A 20,700-nucleotide genomic window follows, 5' to 3' on the forward strand; every position below is an offset into this window, starting at 1 on the left:
GGGGGTTCCAAGTGCTCACGATGCATCTAGATAGGTGCCTTGGGGGGTCTAGTTTCCAAAATGGGGTAACTTGTGGGGGAGCTCCAATGTTTGGGCACACAGCGGCTCTCCAAACGCAACATGGTGTCGCTAACAATTTGAGCCAATTTTGCGTTAAATTTGTTAGCGGACACCATGTTGCATTTAGAGAGCCGCTGTGTGCCCAAATATTGGAGCTCCCCCACAAGTGACCCCATTTTGGAAACTAGACCACCCAAGGCACCTATCTAGATGCATAGTGAGCACTTGGAACCCTCAGGTGCTTCACAAATTGATTCATAAAAATGAAAAAGTGTTTTTTTTTTTCACTTTTTCATTGTTACGAATCAATTTGTGAAGCACCTGGGGGTTCCAAGTGCTCACTATGCATCTAGAAAGGTGCCTTGGGGGGTCTAGTTTCCAAAATGGGGTCACTTGTGGGGGAGCTCCAAAGTTTGGGCACACATGGGCTCTCCAAACACAACATGGCGTCCGCTAATTATTCAAGCAAATTTTACAATCAAAAAGTCAAATGGCGCTCCTTCCCTTCCGAGCCCTGCCGTGCGCCTAAACAGTGTTTTTTCCCCAAATATTGGGTATCTGCGTGCCCAGGGGAAATTGCACAACAAATTTTGGGGTCCATTTTTTCTTGTTACCCCTGTGAAAATAAAAAAAATTGGGTCTAAAGTAACATTTTTGTGAAAAAAGTTAAATGTTCATTTTTTTCTTCCACATTCAAAAAATTCCTGTGAAGCACCTGAAGGGTTAATAAAGTTCTTGAATGTGGTTTTGAGCACCTTGAGGGGTGCAGTTTTTAGAATGGTGTCACTTTTGGGTATTTTCTGTCATACAGACCTCTCAAAGTGACTTCAAATGTGATGTGGTCCCTAAAAAAATGGTTTTGTAAATTTTGTTGGAAAAATGAGAAATCGCTGGTCAACTTTTAACCCTTATAGCTCCCTAACAAAAAAAAATTTTGGTTCCAAAATTGTGCTGATGTAAAGTAGACATGTGGGAAATGTTATTTATTAACTCTTTTGTGTGATATATCGCTCTGATTTCAGGGCTTAAAAATTCAAATTCTGAAAATTGCAAAATTTTCAAAATTTTCGCCAAATTTCCGTTTTTTTCACAAATAAACGCAAGTGATATCGAAGAAATTTTTCCACAATCATGAAGTACAATATGTCACGAAAAAACAATCTCAGAATCAGGGGGATCCGTTGAAGCGTTCCAGAGTAATTACCTCATAAAGTGACAGTGGTCAGAATTGTAAAAATTGGCCCGGTCATTAACGTGCAAACCACCCGCGGGGCTTAAGGGGTTAAACACGGACATGTGAAGGAGGCCTTACATATACAGTGATTTCTTATTCTTTTGCATGTTTGTCACACTTAAATGTTTCAGATCACAAAACAAATTTAAATATTAGACAAAGATAACACAAGTAAACACAAAATACAGTTTTTAAAAGAAGGTCTTTATTATTAAGGGAAAAAGAAATCCAAACCTACAGGGCCCTGTGTGAAAAAGTGTTTCCTCCCCTGACTTCCCTTAAAACATAAATTAACTTTGGTTTATCACATCTTTGGGAAGCTGAGTTCAATTACCCTAGCCGCAAACAGGCCTGATTACTGCCACAATCAAGAAATCACATAAATAGGACCTGCCTGACAAAGTAAAGTAGACCAAAAGCTAACTAGGCTGAATTGTCTATTAAGAGCCTGAGAAGTCTCAACTTCACCTCCAGCTTCAAAAGTTATAGCTATAGTACTGTACAGCCACGTATGGGGTATTTTTACAATCAGCAAAAATTGTGTCACAGCTCTAGGAAGATGTCCGCACACACCAGAAACCCTTGCAGGCCGCTCACAGCCCGGCACCAGCCCCAGCCTGGCACAGGCCTCGACCTCAGCCCCAGCCAGAGGCCTCGGCCTCAGCCACAGCCCCAGCCAGAGGCCTCGGCCCCAGCCACAGCCACAGGCCCTGGCCTCAGCCACAGGCCTCGGCATCAGTTACAGGCCCCGGCACAGGAACCGGCCAGGCTAAGGGCCCCAGCCAGGCACAGGCCCCGGCCTGGCACAGGCTCCACAGCATCTCACCTCTTCTACTGCAGCCGCCGCCATCCTGAGGGACCCTGCCTTCTGTGACCCTCGCTCCACCGCCCCCCAGGTAAGATACTGTACCTATTCAGACTATAAGATGGACCCTCATCTTATAAAAAAATATTTTTTTTCTATTTTCCACCCCAAAATTTGGTGTGCGTCTTATGATCCAATGCGTCTTATAGTCCGAAAAATACGGTAATCGGTGATCCTGGATTATTTTGTTATGTAGTGAACTCGACACCTAACCAAAACATGATTATGACCCTAACCGAATGATAAAGGGCAAAACTCTAGTATTTTGCACAAAATGCTTGGCTAATGTCTCCAAACCAAAAGGCAGATGAATGCACATAAATGGAAACATTGCTGATTAGATCTTAGCATCATCCTACCAAATAAAATAAAAGAAATACTCTGAACTTTTTGTAAAGCAAAAAAACTATCCTTCCCAAGGCGGCAGAACTTTAGTGGTACAAGGCTATAACTAGAAAAAGTAACGGACAAGCATCATTGAAAAAAGTAATTAACTCAGATACCCGAGGGTATGATGCTGAGCCTGATTAGAAAGTAGTGTTCCCACATATAATGTGTTTTTAAAGGGAAGCTATAACGTTATCTACTCCTCGGGGTATCTAAAACTGTAAATCAGTGGATGTTCATTCAAGGGGAAAGAAACAGTTTACATATATTTGGTCATGTGTACACCATAGCAGGTTAAGTAAGACAAGTTTAAAAGAGGTAAGAATAAACCTCTAGAAAAAAAAAACATTGCATCATTTGCTGATCACAATTACAATTGCAGTACAACTCTACCCTTTTGGTAATATAGTATCTAGATTAGTGGTACAATAAGAACGTGATACAGCATTAATCAGGTATATATAGCCACTATACATGGTGCCCACTTAGGATAGGAGGCAACAGGAGCCTAGTAGAGGGCATCGGGTAGGGTGACTTGATGTGAAATATATAGTTACCTTTCAGTCCCACAATGGAGGGTCACTTTAACTCTAAAACAAAAAATAAATGAGACCAACCAGAATAACTTTGAAAATATACTTTTGTGTATGTTCAAAGTTGCCAACTGTTTTCTATGCTAGGATTTGATTATCTGAAGTTACAGGCCAAAAGTCTTAGGCTGCATTACCGAAGACAATTTTGTATTTATGAACATGTCTAAAGTTGCAAAAAAAAATTGTATGGGTTCACATCGACATTAATATCCATAGCCTAACTGGATTAAATTGCGACAGCTATATGTGTGAGCATTGATATGGAGGATGATTTGCTTCTGCATAAGTTCTACAAGTTCTATACTGTAAGTACAACATTGCACCAGACAGCAATCAGAATGAGAAATGCTGTCAGCAGAATCGCTCTCCTGGCATAGGGCCTGTAAATAAAAGCCATCATATCTCAGTGTAGAAGTAATAATCACCAAACCAATTTTGGCCTAAAAGACTAAGCTGTTGATTTTGGCTCCTCACATTCTGCCATGTCATAACTTTTTAAGGCTATTTAGCTATTTTTTGCAAGACAAGACATATACTTTGAACATAATTTTTGGTTAAATGTTGTAGTGTGTGTTATAAGCATTTTCTAGAATTTGAAAATGTATTAAAAAATAAAACAGTTATTTTTTTTTATTTTGTATGTCTACTGCTAAAATTAATTGTTCGGCATATGACAAGTGTCAGGAGCTGAGAAGATCTGGAGAGGGACAGAAGCGCACACAAAATAGGGCAATACTGTCTGGTAAAGGGCAAGTGAAAGCAATGGTAGCTGTAGGAATGAAGAGCCTTGGAATTCCAAATCGGCTTTTATTAATACCAACGCATTTTTGTGGTTTTTATACCTTGAGAAAGGCGCTGGTCTGGTGCAGAAACGCGTTGGTACTAATAAAAACCTATTTGGAATTCCAAGGCTCTTCAATCCTGCAGCGCAGCCCGCCTAAACGTGCCACTTTCCATTTTGCCAAGTGCCAGGAATTACATAAATGTGACTTACAACTACTTAGCATATGATAAGTTATGCAGATTCTTGTCATGTAACTTTATTGTTATTGTTTTGCTCCTGGAGGTGAAAAAATCTTTTTCTTCCCGTATACTACAAAATACAACCTATTCTCACATTCACTAATAGATCAGTGTGTTATTGGGTTGATTGCCAAGCAAAAGGTCACTGGTTCGAATAGATGAGCAGCCATGAAGAAGATTTCCCAAGAGAAACAGCATTATCCAGCTCATCGATAGCGGTCTCTCGGCCCAGAAAATTGCCAAACTGCATCATGTGAGTGCCATGACAGTTGGAACAATATGAAATGAAGTCCACCCATCCATTTAAAAACCAAGAGGTAGATGTCCAAGCAAAATATCGGAGTCAACAAATCGGTTCATCACAAGGTCTATTAGTTCTGGTGCAACAAACATGGCAGTGGAGGTGGCTCGTATGCTTCGTAATGGTGACATCACAGACATCCATGCAAGCACCGTGGACGCATGTTACACAAGTCTGGAATGGTGGCTCGAAAAAAGGTGAAGAAGCCTCAACTTCAATAATGTCATAAAGAGCGTCGGTTCAAGTTTGCAAAAAAGTATGAAAAGTGGAAGAAGATTGGAAACAGGTGATTTGAAGCGATGAGACCAAAGTAAATAGATTAGGCTCTGATGGGTGCAAATGGGTCTGGAAGAAACAAGGGAAAAAGGAGCTAATGGATAGAGAAATTGAAGGAACTATCAAGTTCGGTGGAGGAAGCCTGATGATATGGTGTTGTTTCACAGCCAAAAGTGTTGGATACTTGACCAAAATCGATGGTGGTCTCAATGCTGAGCTATATGTGAGTATCCTATAAGAAGAGTTACTTCATATACTCGAGTACTGTGGGTATGAAAAGGACGACATAGTGTTCCAGCAGGGCAACGACCCGAAGCATACGTCGAGATTTGCGAAGAAATGATTCAATGGCAATGAGGTAGAGATGCTGGATTGGCCACCACAGTCCCCTGACCTCACCTCAATCGAACACTTGTGGGTAGAGTTGAAGAAAAAACTGTAAAACATACCCAAGAGAGTTGACCAGTATGCACCAACATTGGGAACGTGTATAAGGCTATGTGCCCACGATGCAGAAATGAAGCAGAAAATTTCTGCAGCGTTTCTGCATCTCCCTTGCCAGAAAAAACGCATGCAGATTGTGCATGCGTTTTTCCTGCAGAATACATGCGGATTCACATGCGGATTCACATGCATTAACGCATGCGTTTCCGCATGTGGACTGACAAGCACTTTCCAGGCGATAGCATCACTTGGAAAGTGCTTGACAACTAGGTCACACTATATAAATCCATGCAAACGGCATGGATTTATATAGTGTGACTGTAAAAATAAAAAAATAAAGCTATACTTACCTCCGATGCCGCCGCGTGTGCTGTTGCGCTCGTCCTGGCTTCTTCCTGGTTGCCGGGCTCTCGCGAGACAGCCTGCGGTCACATGACTGCAACGTCATCTCAGGTCCTGGAAGGAGAAGCGCTGCAGGGGCCGCCGGACAGGTGAATATAAACTTTATTTATTATTTTATTCTTTTTTTTACAGGTACAATGGTACCCAGGTCTGGATGAGAGTCTTCTCTCCTCCAGAACTGGGTACCATCCGCACATTGAAACGCATATAATCCACGTGTACAAATGTACAGACACGGATTCTATGCGTCTCAATGCAAGTCAATGGCGGCAATTCCGCTGCGCTTCCGCAAAATTAATGAACATGCTGCGGATTTATGAGCGCTGCAGAAACGCTGCGGAAAAATCCGCAGCATGTGCATTGACATTGCGGAATGCCATTGGGGACCATGGGGTGCGGATTACCAAGCGTTTTTGATGCGTTTCCGCTGCGGAAATTCCGCAGCGGAAACGCATGAAAAACGCATCGTGGGCACGCAGCCTAAGAGACCTGGGATCAGATTTCATTTGAGACATGTTTGAATCTGATGGAGAGCATGCCCATTCAGACAGTGTTGAAAGCCAAAGGTGGATTTAAAAAATACTAAAACAATAATAGAAATTAAAATTTTGATTTTTAGTAACAAAGCAGTGACATGACAAGCATAGCTAATTATAGGCTAAAGAGTTGCAAGTCAAATTTATGTATGAGATAACCAAGATCATTGTCCATCAAATGATGATAGTCTCACGTTCAAAGCAGCAGTGGATGGTGAGATATTGAGCCTGAATGTTAAAAGTTCAAAACATTGTTACCCTTTTGCTCGTCAGTGTAAAATGGATTTTTTTATTGTATGACAGGGACAGGACAAACTCAGCCCCCTCTCTTTGTCTGCACTATGATCTGTACTCCGCACAGTACTTTAGGGTTTAAACTTTAGGGTTTAAACAACCAGGATCTGTTTTTTTTCAATCCTAGTCAATAAGGTCATAGTATGGCTGTCAATTACAGCCAATCTGGCTCAGGATTGCATGGTATGTCTCACTTAACAAAAATATTCCCTTTTTTAATCCTAACAAGGACAATGTTTTCTATTTATATTTAACAATATCTAACGCAGGGTTTTTTCTCTGATTTACATCCATCTTATACTGGTGCAACCCACTGGTCTTGTTGGCAATAGCCAAACAATGTTAAATTAAAGTGGGGAGGTTGGACCTGCATAAATTCCCATGCCGTGAGCTCTCCAATAGTAGATTGTAGCAAATTGTATGGGGAGAAACAGAGGAATTTGGTGCTATATGACAGGAAAAAAACTCTGACCACTACAATCATTTTTAACCAATTTAGATCTAAAAAAAAATCCTGCTCTAAACTATCATCATTAACCCCTCCACTTTATATGATTTAATATGATAATAGCATTTAGTTTATGTTTTAACATCTAACAGCCCTAGACATGCAGAGATATTATAATAATCCATAATAGTCTGAGATCACAGGCATGGACAAAGAATATCAATTTCAACTGGGTCATCGCCTCAGAACAGCAGAGGTATGAATTACTAAGTCATTCTAGATCCCCAGGGACATTCCAAAAATACTACTGCCCTGAGTCTTCAAGACCGCTGATCTGGATGAGGGAGCAGGGTGGTGTGAGATGGTCCTGATTCATTAAGAGGCATAGGCCTCTAAATAAATCAGGAGCGTCTGATGAGAGAAATGAGTCTCTGTTTGCACCTCACCAGAAATCTTACTCCATTCCCTGCTGGAGTAAGATCTGTGGCGTAGAGAATGCTGCCACTCGTCATAAATTGGACAAGCGGTTGTGGCCACACCCCAGTCTGTCCCCAGCTCTGCCTACTTTGTCGGATTGGAACTGAGCTAAAATGGCATGAGAACACCAAAAGTCACAAAATTCTAGTGCAGCGTTCAGTTGTGCCAAAATTTTGCGACGTTTCAAAGCTTTTTACGCCAGAACACTGGCGTAAAAGCTTTGCTGTACTGGGCCCATTGACTATTCCAAGCAACACCAAGAAAAAAAAAATGTGTATTGTACTGGAACATGGGCAATACAAGCATAATTTGGGAAGGAAGGTGAAAAGCCATTATTTTTGCAGTGCGCATTCATGCACTAGAAAACCCCCTTTTATAAAATCCTGCATTTATTGCATGAATTTAAACCCCTGCTGCTATAGGTGACAAGAACAGATTTGATATAGGAGGACAAAAGCAGCTGGTGATATTGGAATTCTACTTAATAATCCGAACAATATATACATGATTAAAATACAAACTTTCCAGTGCTGGCCATACACTAGGATATGTTTCTTAGCAATATCCACTCTGTTCCAAGTCAAAGCCAGGCTGAGCTGGTCAGATGCAGACATGTTAGTACCTAGAAAACAGAATACATGCTCATATGTAATATTAACATTGTGATAGTCCGTTACTAAATTCTACAGTCAACAATGTCTGACATGGACACTGATCTAATTTCCTAATGTAGCCATCATATACTTTGGTACTATGTAGCAAAGCCAGGTAGGACTAAGTTAAATCCTTGCATTACAGCTGTTAATTAGATGCACCTAGCAAGCTTTGACTAAGAAGCAGGAAATGGGTTCATCTTGTGCCAGTCTGCTGGATGTTGAGCAGACTGGAGTGGGTTGAAACTGGTGTGAGCTGTAGTTGGGAGAGAGACAAGCCAGAGTCTCTCTCTGAATGAAAACGGCACGTGTCAGCTAGGAAAACTGAACAGTTTGCGTGTTGGAGGTGCAGTGTAACGTGTGGAAGCTGCAGCCTATTCAATGTGAACTTTGCATGGAATTGAACACTTCTGTTTAGCACTGGAAGCTGCTAGTGCTCAGGCTGAGGGTTCATTCACATCTGCATATATAAAATCGCTCAAATTCTCAGCCAAAAAAGTTGGCGAGTGTCAGATGAATGTCATGTGTATGTCATTCCGTATGCTAGGCGTATGACATGCGTATGCCATCTGTATGGTAAGTGTTTTTAACATCATCTTTTACATACTATAGTAATACTCCATGTACTGTACATTAAATATAGTTGTCATAAATAATAAAGCAATCTTATATAAACAGATAGATAGATAGATAGATAGATAGATAGATAGATAGATAGATAGATAGATAGATAGATAGATAGATAGATAGATAGATATCTGACAGACACCTATCCATTTTTAACTGTAAGGTTTAATGTCAGCTGTGTTTTTGGACAATTCACATCGACCCCAAGTACCATTACCCTGATTTCCAACTGACCAGGACAATCGGGAAGAGCAGAGGCGAAGCACCAGAATTGGTGCATCTCATGTGATGGGTCACTTCTGGGGCAGCTGCGGGCTGGTATTTTTAGGCTGGGAAGGGCCCAAAAACCATGGAGCTTCCCAGCATGATAATATCAGCCCCGCAGCCATCTCCTTTTCCTTTGCTGATTAGTAAAAATAGGGGAGACCCCACTTCGTTTCTCTTTATTATTTATTAGGCTAAACCAGGCTAAACATCCTTTAGTGCCACATGAAAGGCACTAAAGGGTGCAAGTTTATAATATGTAGGGGGCTTGTAACATTATATACACTGCTCAAAAAAATAAAGGGAACACTTAGAAAACAGAATAGAACTCCAAGTAAATGAAACTTCTGTGAAATCAAACTGTCCACTTAGGAAGCAACACTGATTGACAATCAATTTCACATGCAATTGTGCAAATGGAATAGACAATAGATGGAAAATATTGGCAATTATCAAGACACCCTCAATAAAGGAGTGGTTCTGCAGGTGGGGACCACAGGGCCAGAGCCCTGCAAAATGACCTCCAGTAGGCCACAAAATGTGCATGTGTCAACACAAACGGTTAGAAACCGACTCCAAGAGGGTGATATGAGGGCCCGACGTCCACAGATGGGGGTTGTGCTCACAGCCCAACACCGTGCAGGACGCTTGGCATTTGCCACAGAACACCAGGATTGGCAAAGTCGCCACTGGCGCCCTGTGCTCTTCACAGATGAAAGCAGGTTCACACTGAGCACATGTGACAGACGTGACAGAGTCTGGAGAAGCTGTGGAGAGCGATCTGCTGCCTGCAACATCCTTCAGCATGACCGGTTTGGCAGTGGGTCAGTAATGGTGCGGGGTGGCATTTCTTTGGAGGGCTGCACAGCCCTCCATGTCCTTGCCAGAGGTAGCCTGACTGCCATTAGGTACCGAGAAGAGATCCTCAGACCCCTTGTGAGACCATATGCTGGTGTGGTTGGCCCTGAGTTCCTCCTAATGCAGGACAATGCCAGACCTCATGTGGCTGGAGTGTGTCAGCAGTTTCTGCAAGATGAAGGCATTGAAGCTATGGACTGGCCCGCCCGTTCCCCAGACCTGAATCCGACTGAGCACATTTGGGACATCACGTCTCGCTCCATCCACCAACGTCACGTTGCACCACAGACTGTCCAGGAGTTGGCGGATGCTTTAGTCCAGGTCTGGGAGGAGATCCCACAGGAGACCATCCGCAACCTCATCAGGAGCATGCCCAGGCATTGTAGGGAGGTCATACAGGCACGTGGAGGCCACACACAATACTGAGCCTCATTTTGACTTGTTTTAAGGACATTACATCAAAGTTGGATCAGCCTGTAGTGTGTTTTTCCACTTTAATTTTGGGGGTGACTCCAAATCCAGGCCTCCATTGGTTAATAAGTTTGATTTGCATTGATGATTTTTGTGTGATTTTGTTGTCAGCACATTCAACTTTCTACAGAACAAAGTATTCAATGAGAATATTTCATTCATTCAGATCTAGGATGTGTTATTTCAGTGTTCCCTTTATTTTTGTGAGCAGTGTATCTGCAGGATATCTATCTATTCATCTATCTATCTAATATATTTTGTCATCTATCTATCGCTTTACATTATTTTTTTTTCTTTGAGATTTGTGCATATAAATCCAAAAGCATTCCGATGGTCTGTGTGCCGTCCGATTTTTGGCTCGCACCCATTGACTTGCATTGGCGAGTCTCGGCCTTTTTACGCGAGCATACGCAACATGCTGAAATTTTTTCCTCAGAACGATTCCAGCTGAGGAAAAACTCACAGATGGAGACTGCCGCACTGAATAACATTGGTGCGAGTGCAATGTTATTTTTTATCACATTGCACTCAGCGTATTTGTGTGATGTGAGCGAGCCCTGAAGTGGATACTGAGAATGGTAGGACCGTACCTCTTCTGTGTATAAAGTTTGCTCCTTGAGAAAGGACTGTAAGCTATTCCGGTGAGCCCACACTGACATATACAGCATGTGCCTGATAAATGAACTATTTATTTGCTGTTACACCTTTGTGCCAAGAAAAGGCTGTTTTTGGTTTTGAATTCTTTGGAGTTTTATGAAAGTTATAAACTCCACCTGTTTGGACCAAACCACATTGCCTGTGTGAATGCTACCTAATGCCTACCTGAGCGCGTGAATCCCTACAACATCAATTTTACATTTGGTTCATATAGGTCTTTAAATGATGATCCCTGAAAAAAAATCTCTGAAATAAATCAAAATCCACATTTAGGAACTGTATTACTGAAAAACAAGGCATAAACACTGTAATATCTAAAACTGCTGAATTTGTCAATGTGCAGTCCAACAATTACAATAACTGAAATACAAACGGACCTTTAAGCAGAGCTGTCAGAATTGCCATATCAATATCCTGCTGTTCTTCAGAGTCTGCATCAAATATTGTGATCTAAGAGAAAAGAAATATGCTTATTAATACAGACAAAACTTAGTAAATCTCAACATGACGTTTTATGCAATGACGTTTTCATTTAAAATTAACATTAAACAGGCTGCACTACATTTGATCAATTTTGGAATCACAGTAGATTAAAAGAGTTGTTCAGGATTCTAGAAAAAAAATTAACCCCCCCCCCTTCCCCTTTCGCCCAGGAATAGAACCACTCATGTTCATGGGATGTGTTCTTTTGAACAGGGATAAAGTGTAATACAAAAGAAAATGTTCTTTTGCAAAGATTTTGGATGTGAATAATCAAATCCTTTATGGGCTACATAGCTTTAAAACTATTAGGATATATGGATGTCATAAAAATAGGGTCCTCAATCAGAACCCCTCTTTTACACACTGATTCTAGTGATGTGTCACTTACTTGGCTGCAGTTGTGATAAAAATCACTTTTTTATCAGGAGGAGATTATCACTAGAGGATTAGTAAACCTGCTGCCATGTGGTAACTTTATATTCATGAGCTCTGTATATCCCTGCCTCCACCACTGATTGGCAGCTTTCTGCCTATGCACAGTGTACACAAAAAGCTGTCAGTTAGTGGTTTTGGTGGGGTTATACAGAGCTCACCATTCAGAGAACTGGTAGATCTTTAGCAGTTTTAATCAAAACTGCAGCAAGTAGCCCAGTAAGTGATGTATTGCTTGAATTAGGCATCATACTGCTCTCAGCTGGAATACCAGAAACCTAGTGACAGATTCCCTTTAATCCCAGGAGTGAATCCTGAACAGGAGAAAATACTTCTCTTTTTTCATTCACTTTCAGAGATGGTCTCATTCTAAACTCTGCAAATTTGATAAAATAATTTAATCCTGTTATACCAAAACTGTAAAAGAATTAAATAAAAATCTATCAAAAAACATTAAAAAGAACAAATATGAGATAAAATGACAGTTTTTCAACATTTTGACAATAGTAGAACCTACAATCCAATCCAGATTAATTCAGAATCAAAAATGTAACATTGTCTATGCCCATTCAGAAATGTAGTTTTGGAAAGAGGTGTCACTTACAGAATCACGGTAAGCCATACACTCCATGAGAAGAAGTAAAACATAGTTGGCCTGCCTATAGCCGAGACTAAAGGTTTTCTGAATCATTTGCAGAATCTCATCTTTCTGCTGTGTAGAAATCTCTCTGCAGAAGACAGACAGTAGGACAATTAAGTGCTATATGAACAATTAATCCTAAAAGACTGATATGGTTTTAATATTGTACATTTTCTATACATTTTAAGGTATGTCCCATCCTTTGATTTTCATGATTGCTCCATTCTCACCCTTAATAGGAAAATTTCTATAGGACTTGGGAGAAAATGCACGAAAATTTGCAAAAAGAAATGCAGCAAAACTGTTGGACAACTGCATGGTGGTTTTGCAACAGTTCTGCTGATGAGTGTTAACATCTCCTTACGTGACAAATAAGGAAGAAAAAAAACTTCTCAGCTGGAAAAGCTAATGATTGGATAGTCAAATAAAAGTATGAAAACGATTTACCTTTTATCTGCTGTGTACTTGTGCGTGAAAGCCAAGACATCTGCCGCTCTCCCTGTCCCTTCACAAACCACCACAGGAATGGATGGAGAGCTGCGGACGTATTCCCACACCGTCAAGATAACATTTGGCCCTCCTTCTACGATTAGTCCAACTACAGGAACACTTTGTCCCATCCCTGTCAAAGAAACATTAATAGCTTTCTACACATGTATATGAAGAATGATTTTTCCTATATATTAAATTCGTAAAAGAGTATTCACAAAAGCCATGATCTCTCACCCACCCTCCACCAGAATTGCACACATATACATAAAAAAATAAGGCTTTAGATGAGAGTCATTTATTGAATGAAAGGCACATTGAATCAGGGGGCTATTAGCCACAAACTCTGGCCACTCAAAGTGACTAATGGCCATATGATTTTGTTTTAAAAAGTATATAGCTATTGATTACAGGAGATTTCGCAGCAAAGCCACTAACTTCCCTTGTGTTCTTACTCTTCGATGTTGGCATGGTGGTTCAGTGGTTAGGACTGTTGCGCTGTAGTCCATGGTTCAATTATTCCCATCAAGGATAACTTCTGCAAAGTGTTTGTATGCTCTCCCCATGTTTATGTGACTTTCCTCCCACACTCAAAATATGGGGAGATTTCTTCCCTCAATCTAATGATAGGGAATTTAAGCCCCAATTTAGGGGTCTTAATTTTGAAGATGGGGCGTGTTGGAGTCAAATGCTCCTGATTCATTAAAGATGCTTTAATCAGGAGCGTCTAATGAGTGGCATGGGTCACACTAGAAATCTCACTCCAGCCCTCGTAAGAGGACTTCATCATTTTGACGGAGCTGATAGAAACTGGCGTGAAAACACCAGAAGTTGCACAAATTTTGTGCAACTCTCAATTGCACAAAAAAAATTGTGACTTCTTAAAGCAATCTGCTCCAGTATTCTGGCAAAATTGCTTTGATGAATCGAGGTTATAGTTTGTGAGCCCCAATGGCGAAAGTGATTATAATGTCTATAAGGCGCTGAGGAATATGACAGTGCTCTATAAAAAAAGCTACATAAATAAAAAAGAGTTGAATTAACCAATACCCAAAATAAATAAAAAAAAATGGGTGTAACATCTCAACTTAGCTTACGGTTTACACAAGCTGATGATGTCTGAATGATCATTCCCATCAATGTGCAGTATAAACATGTGCAGCAATAGAAAGACGAATAAAAACCAGCCCATAACCCCATATTATATGCAGACTTAAAAATGATCGTCTGCCTGTCAAAGGTGGAATGCGGTCACTCAACAATCGTTGAAATGGAGGGAAAAAAAACATGATGATTAGGGCCCGATAGCAATTATTGCTACTTATGGCCAATTTATCAGCCTGTGTCAATGGATCCTACAGCTCTGTTCACATCTACGCTACTCCTAGTAAACGTCTGCCAGATCCATTAGAGGACAGGTCCAAACACAACAGAATCCAAATATTTGTCATTAAAATGTTATCTACAATGAATTTAACGTTCCTGCAGGAACATCCACAAAGTAGTTGGAGACTTACTAGTGTGAATCTTCTGAAGAGATATGTATTCCTCAAGTTTCCTTCTAAGTTTCAGCTCGTTTTCATAGTTTCCAGCAGTGCCGTCATCCACCATGATGAAATGAGAATGCATGCTATTTAGGGTGGTGAGCTTACTCAGTGGATTCACCAGAGTTTGATAAAGGCAAACGGCCTAAAAATTAAAACAAGTTTTATCTAAACACAACACATCTCCACTGTTCAATCAATGTTACAATAAATTTGAAAGGAAGATGAGTGAAAGAAATCCAAGTTCCTTATTTTTCGCTTTATAAGACACAAAGTGAGAAGTTCGTCTTATAAAGCAAATACACATTTACATGAAAGCACAAACTGTGCTATCACTCACCGCTGCCCAGGGGAAGCTTGCAGCGGGCAAGCCGTGCGGCGGGTGGTCATGTGAAGCGGACAGTGAGCTGTGAATTGTGGCAGTGGGCAGTCACAGGGCCTCTGTTGACGATTTGGACAAATCCTCCATTTAGTGATCCGCAGCAGCCGGGGACCTCTTTTAAGGCAGAGGAGAGAAAGTAGAGCGATTCTCCTCCCCCTCTGCATGGCTAGATATTGATTGGTGGAGGGAACTGCTGCTGAGCTGCTTCCACCAATTGGTGATCTGTCCCTGACAAATTGTGCAATATAACTACAACTCCCATCAGCCTTCAGAATATACAGTACCAATGGGTGTATTCTGAAGGATGATGGGGGTTGTAGTCATATTTAGTATAAACACTCCAGGGAGGGACTGCAATGTAAGTGGCCAAAGTGTTTAATCATAGAATGTTAAGAGTTGGAGAGGACCTCCAGGGTCATCATGTCCAACCACCTGCTCTGTGCAGGAGTCACTAAACCATCTCAGACAGATGTCTGTCCAGCCTGTGTTTGAAGACTTCCATTGAAAGAGAACTCACCACCTCTCATGGCCGCCTGCTCCACTCACTGATCACCCTCACTGTCAAAAAGTTTTTTCTAATATCTAATCTGTATCTTCTCCCTTTCAGTTTCAGCCCATTGCTTCTAGTCTTTCTTTGTGCAAATGAGAATAAAGCTGATCCCTCTACAGTGTGACATCCCTGCAGATATTTGTAGACAGCTATTAAGTCTCCTCTCAGTCTTCTCTTTTGCAAACATTCCCAAATCCTTTAACCGTTCCTTATAGGACATTGTTTGCAGATCAGTCACCATTTTGGTCGCTCTTCTCTGAACTTGCTCCAGTTTCTTCATGTATTTTTTAAGATGTGGTGGCCAGAACCGGACACAGTATTCCAGATAAGGAGTAGAGGGGGATAATTACTTCACGTGATCTAGTCTGTATGCTTCAGCTAATACAACCCAGAATTGTGCTTGCCTTTTTTGCTCCTGCATCACACTGTGACTACTACTTCCTTCATCTTTCAGAATACTTCCATGTATACAGTATGTGGGTGTATTCTTAAGGATGAGGGGGTGGATGTCAAAATGTGACATTGTTAAAATAATATTTTGTTATTTTATTAAATGTTTTAGTACACTATTCGGCTCAAAATATTTTTTTTTCTTATTTTCCTCCACTAAAACCTAGGTGCGTCTTATAAAGCGAAAAATGCAGTATATAACCATAATTGACACATAAATTAAAATACTAGTGTACTCACATCTTTTCCAATAAGATCTTTTTGATTCTCAATAACCCCCCAGGGTGGAATCCCAATGGCACAGATTTTTCTTAAGTGCTGGGAAGCATGAGCTTTTAAGGCATCACCCACATGTTTAGACACTCCTAGAAAAGTCAATACATAAATAATGTATCAAAGATCGTTTTATTAACATGTTTAGCACTTCAAGTAGCCACAATGCTAATAGACCCTTGAAGTCCTACTATGAAAAGTCTTAAACGGAAACCTACATACAGACCTTCCAACTTTTACGAAACCGAAAGAGGGAGAAATGATGTGGCAAATTTTTGGCCACACTCCCAAGCCAACCCCATTTACCACTTCTTCCTACCCTGACAAGAGGGGATGTCAGAGGTTGGCAATGAGTGACATTCAGCGGACCACCCAGGTAAGCATGGTGTAGACTCAAATCAGGGACTGTTCAGCTACTTCTGGGATGGTTTTGGATTTATTTTTGTGTTCATTCATTCATAGTTGTAGCAGCAATAACTTTTTTATTTTTACCTAAGCTTCACTAAATGTACTTTTTTGTGTCTGTAAAGCCATGTTCACACATAGGGTAAAAGCTACATTTTTCTGCTGCTCTTTATCTGTACATTTTCTGCAGATATCCATACCAAACTACGCAATAACAATCTTCTCTAGTATGCTGAATATTTTTGTGAAATTTACCCCTTATTTGTTTTGTTTTAGGGGGGGAAGATATGGAGCACTGTTTTTTATTGTTTCTTTCTCTTTAAAAATACAGAAAAGCTTTGATTCTGCAGTTAAAAAACAACTGCGTTTTTTTTACATGCGTTTTCTTCAGGCTCCCCATAGAGGCATATAGAGAAAAAAGAGCAGTAAAATCGCACAGGTCAGCAGCGCCTTTAGACGTACAGGGGGTAGCAGTTTTTATGGAATCACATTCGATTTTCTTGGACAGTTAAACTGTAGAATTTCTTTGAAAAAAAAGCAGCAGAAAAAAACACAGCATTTATGCCATGTGTGAACACAGCCAATCTGTCAAAGCAAAGTGGATGTGATTTCATGAAAACTCCTGCCTACTGTGCGTTTAAAAACGCTGTTGACCTGGAGGGAAGTGGCTGAGCGATGTAGAAGGATGTGCCTTCCCCGAGCTCCCGCAGCACTCATCATTTACAGGCAGAGGAACGGACCAATAATTCACTCATCCCCTATTTTAAGGTCCCTGGACGTCCGGGAGCTGATCTCTAGGCTGCGGCATGATATGCTCCTAGAAGCAGGGGAAAGATGGTGACGCGGTGCCAGCAGAAATCGTTGATGGTGCCTGCAATGCTGGCAGGCAGAGAGATGTGACACGAGATGTGGCAGCGCGCCTGGAGCAGTTTGCCCACAGGCCTCCTTCCTCTAGTACCCCACTCAAGAGGTCAGTGTCTGCTATACAGGGGATGAAGGGAACACCTGGTGAAGGGTCCCACTTTATTGTATTATCCATTGAGGAAAAGTAGTAGTCTGAACCCCTGAGCTAAGGGTAAGCCCCCAAAAGCATAATAGTTCTACCGCAGCTCCTAAATGGAAAAGCTGTATCCTCCTTAATGCAGTTAATAAATGCAACTTTACTCTCAATACTCTAATTCGTCAAGTCGGCCATATACAGGAACCTATTTCTATAATACACCACGATGTGCAGAAAGGGGCGGAAAGCACCACAGCAGTGGAAAGCAGAGTTAGTGAGTTAGAGAACGCTCTCATGCCAGTCCGCAGAGATATACAGAGTCACACTCAAGAAGTCGCAGATCTGATTGCCAAGGCTGATGACTTGGAAAACAGTCGGAATAAATATCAGACTGGTAGAGGTTCCTGAAAAGGCTCAGGGGAATGACCCAGATGATTTTATTTGAAAAATGGTTACTGGATACCTTTGGTAAAGATACCCGTACTCCTTTGTTTGCTGTGGAGACAGCTCACAGGGTCGCCACAAGACCAAGACCGGGCCCAGTGGGCAGACCCCCTAGGCCTATTCTAATCAAAATCCTGCACTACAAGGACCGCGATATCAAGTTGGGGGGACAGAAAATCTCCTTTTTTCCCAGACTTCTCAGTGGAGGTCAAGTGCAAAAGGTCCCAGTTTCTGGACATAAAGAGGAGGATGAGGACACTGGGTCTGCAATACTCGATAATCTACCCAAGCTGAGGGTGGTTGTCCTTGGCATTACAACATTTTTTGAATCCTCAAAAGATGCATTTAGATGGCTGGACAGTCATGAGCAACAAATCTAGCAGAAGGGGATGCATGATTGTAGGAAGGGAGGACTGTCAAATCCGGGAGTTTTATTATCTATATTGATACTGATTGTAAAAAGGGAAACACCCAGCCTAATACTATCAGGAGTCCATTTGTGTGCCTGGCTTCTTATTACTTTTGGGATGGAGGAGTTAATGAAAAAAAATATAACTTCCTGACTCACTGTCTGTTCCTCTTTCTCCTACCAGAGGAGATGGCAGAATCATGTCTACAGCCTCAGGGAGTATAAGACAGGGTTTATCACCTCACAGAACTGGGCAATTTCACTTCTCACATCATGTACTAATGTAGTGTCATCTACATCACATACAGACATTGGGCTCCTCCATTATCTACCTCATGTAATAGTGTAGTTTCATCTACCTCACATACAGAGGAAAGTCTCAGTCAGACATTGGGCTCCTCCATTATCTACCTCATGTACTAGTGTAGTGTCATCTACCTCACACACAGAGGAAAGTTTTACCTCAGACATTGGGCTCCTCCATTATCTACCTCATGTACTAGTGTAGTGTCATCTACCTCACACACAGAGGAAAGTTTTACCTCAGACATTGGGCTCCTCCATTATCTACCTCATGTACTAGTGTAGTGTCATCTACCTCACATACAGAGGAAAGTTTTACCTCAGACATTGTGCTCCTCCATTATCTACCTCATGTACTAGTGTAGTGTCATCTACCTCACATACAGAGGAAAGTTTTACCTCAGACATTGAGCTCCTCCATTATCTACCTCATGTACTAGTGTAGTGTCATCTACCTCACATACAGAGGAAAGTTTTACCTCAGACATTGTGCTCCTCCATTATCTACCTCATGTACTAGTGTAGTGTCATCTACCTCACATACAGAGGAAAGTTTTACCTCAGACATTGTGCTCCTCCATTATCTACCTCATGTACTAGTGTAGTGTCATCTACCTCACATACAGAGGAAAGTTTTACCTCGGACATTGTGCTCCTCCATTATCTACCTCATGTACTAGTGTAGTGTCATCTACCTCACATGCAGAGGAAAGTTTTACTTCAGACATGGTGTGCTTCTCCATTATCTACCTCTGGCACGGGTATGTCAGAGGTGACAGACAGTCGCCCTGCAATGGTTTGCAGATGTCCACGTTTGGCAATGCAGACAGCTGCCTAGATAGGAGGCTGTGTTTAGGACCCAGCGACTACCTCCCTTTAGTCTGGGTGTATATATACCTGGTGTGTCTAGGTGGGCGTCGCCAGTTATTCTCATTTCTACTTGGAACTTGGCTGAAGCAGCATCACGTCCTCTCTGGATTCTTGAAGCCGTGTGTTGGAGTTCTTCTAAAGCTGAGTTGTTATTCCCCTGTGTTGTCTTCCCCTTTTGTCTTTAGAGTGCTAGCGGAGGTTGACTAGTGCTCATCTCCTTCCACCCCCAGCTATAGCCTTACGCCAGGGATAGTGGGGGCGAGGCACGTGATCGGCGACAGCTGCGGAGGCAGTATAGGGACGTTAGGGGGAGACAGGGTGATGCTAGTCCAGATTAGGAGGTCACCTCTTCCCCCTTTCCATAGTGTCTGGGCTCCCGTTCCCCTCTGTGTTGCACTCACACCTGACGTGACTCTCTGTGTTGCAATCACACCTGGCGTGACAACCTCATGTACTAGTGTAGTGTCATCTACATCACATGCAGAGGAAAGTTTTACTTCAGACATGGTGTGCTTCTCCATCATTCACTTCTGTACTAGTGTAGTGTAGAAGTTTTACCTCAGACATTATGCTCCTCCACCTTATGTAACAGCCTCACACATTGCTCCTGTATTGACAGTGCAGGCATGGCTGACATCTTATATAGTGATGGTATTATGTCCCACATGTGATGTCTGCAGCTTCTTAGGTTAAGTGAACACGTAGCGTTTTTGATGCGTTTTCGTGGAAACACAGCGAAAACGCTTGGTATTCGGTCTGCCAGCTTTTGCAGTGGCAATCCTGATGTGCTGTGCACATGATGCGGAAATTTCAGCTCAGGATTCTCATTGTTGAAAAAAACGCAGCATGTTCTTTATATGCAGCGTTTCCCGCCCGTTGACTTTAATTGAACCGCAGCAAATCCGCAGGTATAATATTTATACCTGCGGATTTGCTGCGTTTCAATTAAAGTCAATGGGCGGTGAAACACTGCGGGAACACTGCGAGTGGTACCTCGGTCGGCTGGGGGGACTACTACTCCCCTCATCCAACTGCCACTTCCGCTGATAACAGCGAGAGCGGCGCGGCTGAGGGGAGCAGTAGTCTCCTCAGCCGAGCCGGGACTGCGCGCGGTAAAAAAAAGAAAGCAAAAGTAAAAAAATAAAAATTCTGAAAA

The 20,700-nt window shown here is 41.7% G+C and overlaps 1 protein-coding gene across 5 annotated transcripts in view; it reads right to left on the reverse strand.

Moving 5' to 3' along the window:
• TRPM6 (transient receptor potential cation channel subfamily M member 6) overlaps positions 1-20,700 on the reverse strand; it is a 381,140-nt gene that overhangs the window by 270,676 nt on the left and 89,764 nt on the right. For all 5 annotated transcript variants that reach the window (XR_012314145.1, XM_073670622.1, XM_073670620.1 and 2 more), the window contains exons 6-11: positions 16,081-16,205; positions 14,432-14,603; positions 12,873-13,047; positions 12,390-12,513; positions 11,248-11,320; positions 7,862-7,962 (exon numbers count right to left, since the gene is read on the reverse strand). Coding sequence is in view for 4 of the 5 variants with exons in the window: in XM_073670622.1 (XP_073526723.1) it covers positions 7,862-7,962; positions 11,248-11,320; positions 12,390-12,513; positions 12,873-13,047; positions 14,432-14,603; positions 16,081-16,205 (770 nt within the window). In the remaining variant the exon portion in view is untranslated. The remainder of the gene's footprint in view (positions 1-7,861; positions 7,963-11,247; positions 11,321-12,389; positions 12,514-12,872; positions 13,048-14,431; positions 14,604-16,080; positions 16,206-20,700) is intronic.

The sequence above is a fragment of the Phyllobates terribilis genome, unplaced genomic scaffold (assembly GCF_046119375.1).
Source record: "Phyllobates terribilis strain yellow unplaced genomic scaffold, ASM4611937v1 Scaffold_1__5_contigs__length_1240528914, whole genome shotgun sequence".
NCBI lineage: Eukaryota > Metazoa > Chordata > Amphibia > Anura > Dendrobatidae > Phyllobates > Phyllobates terribilis.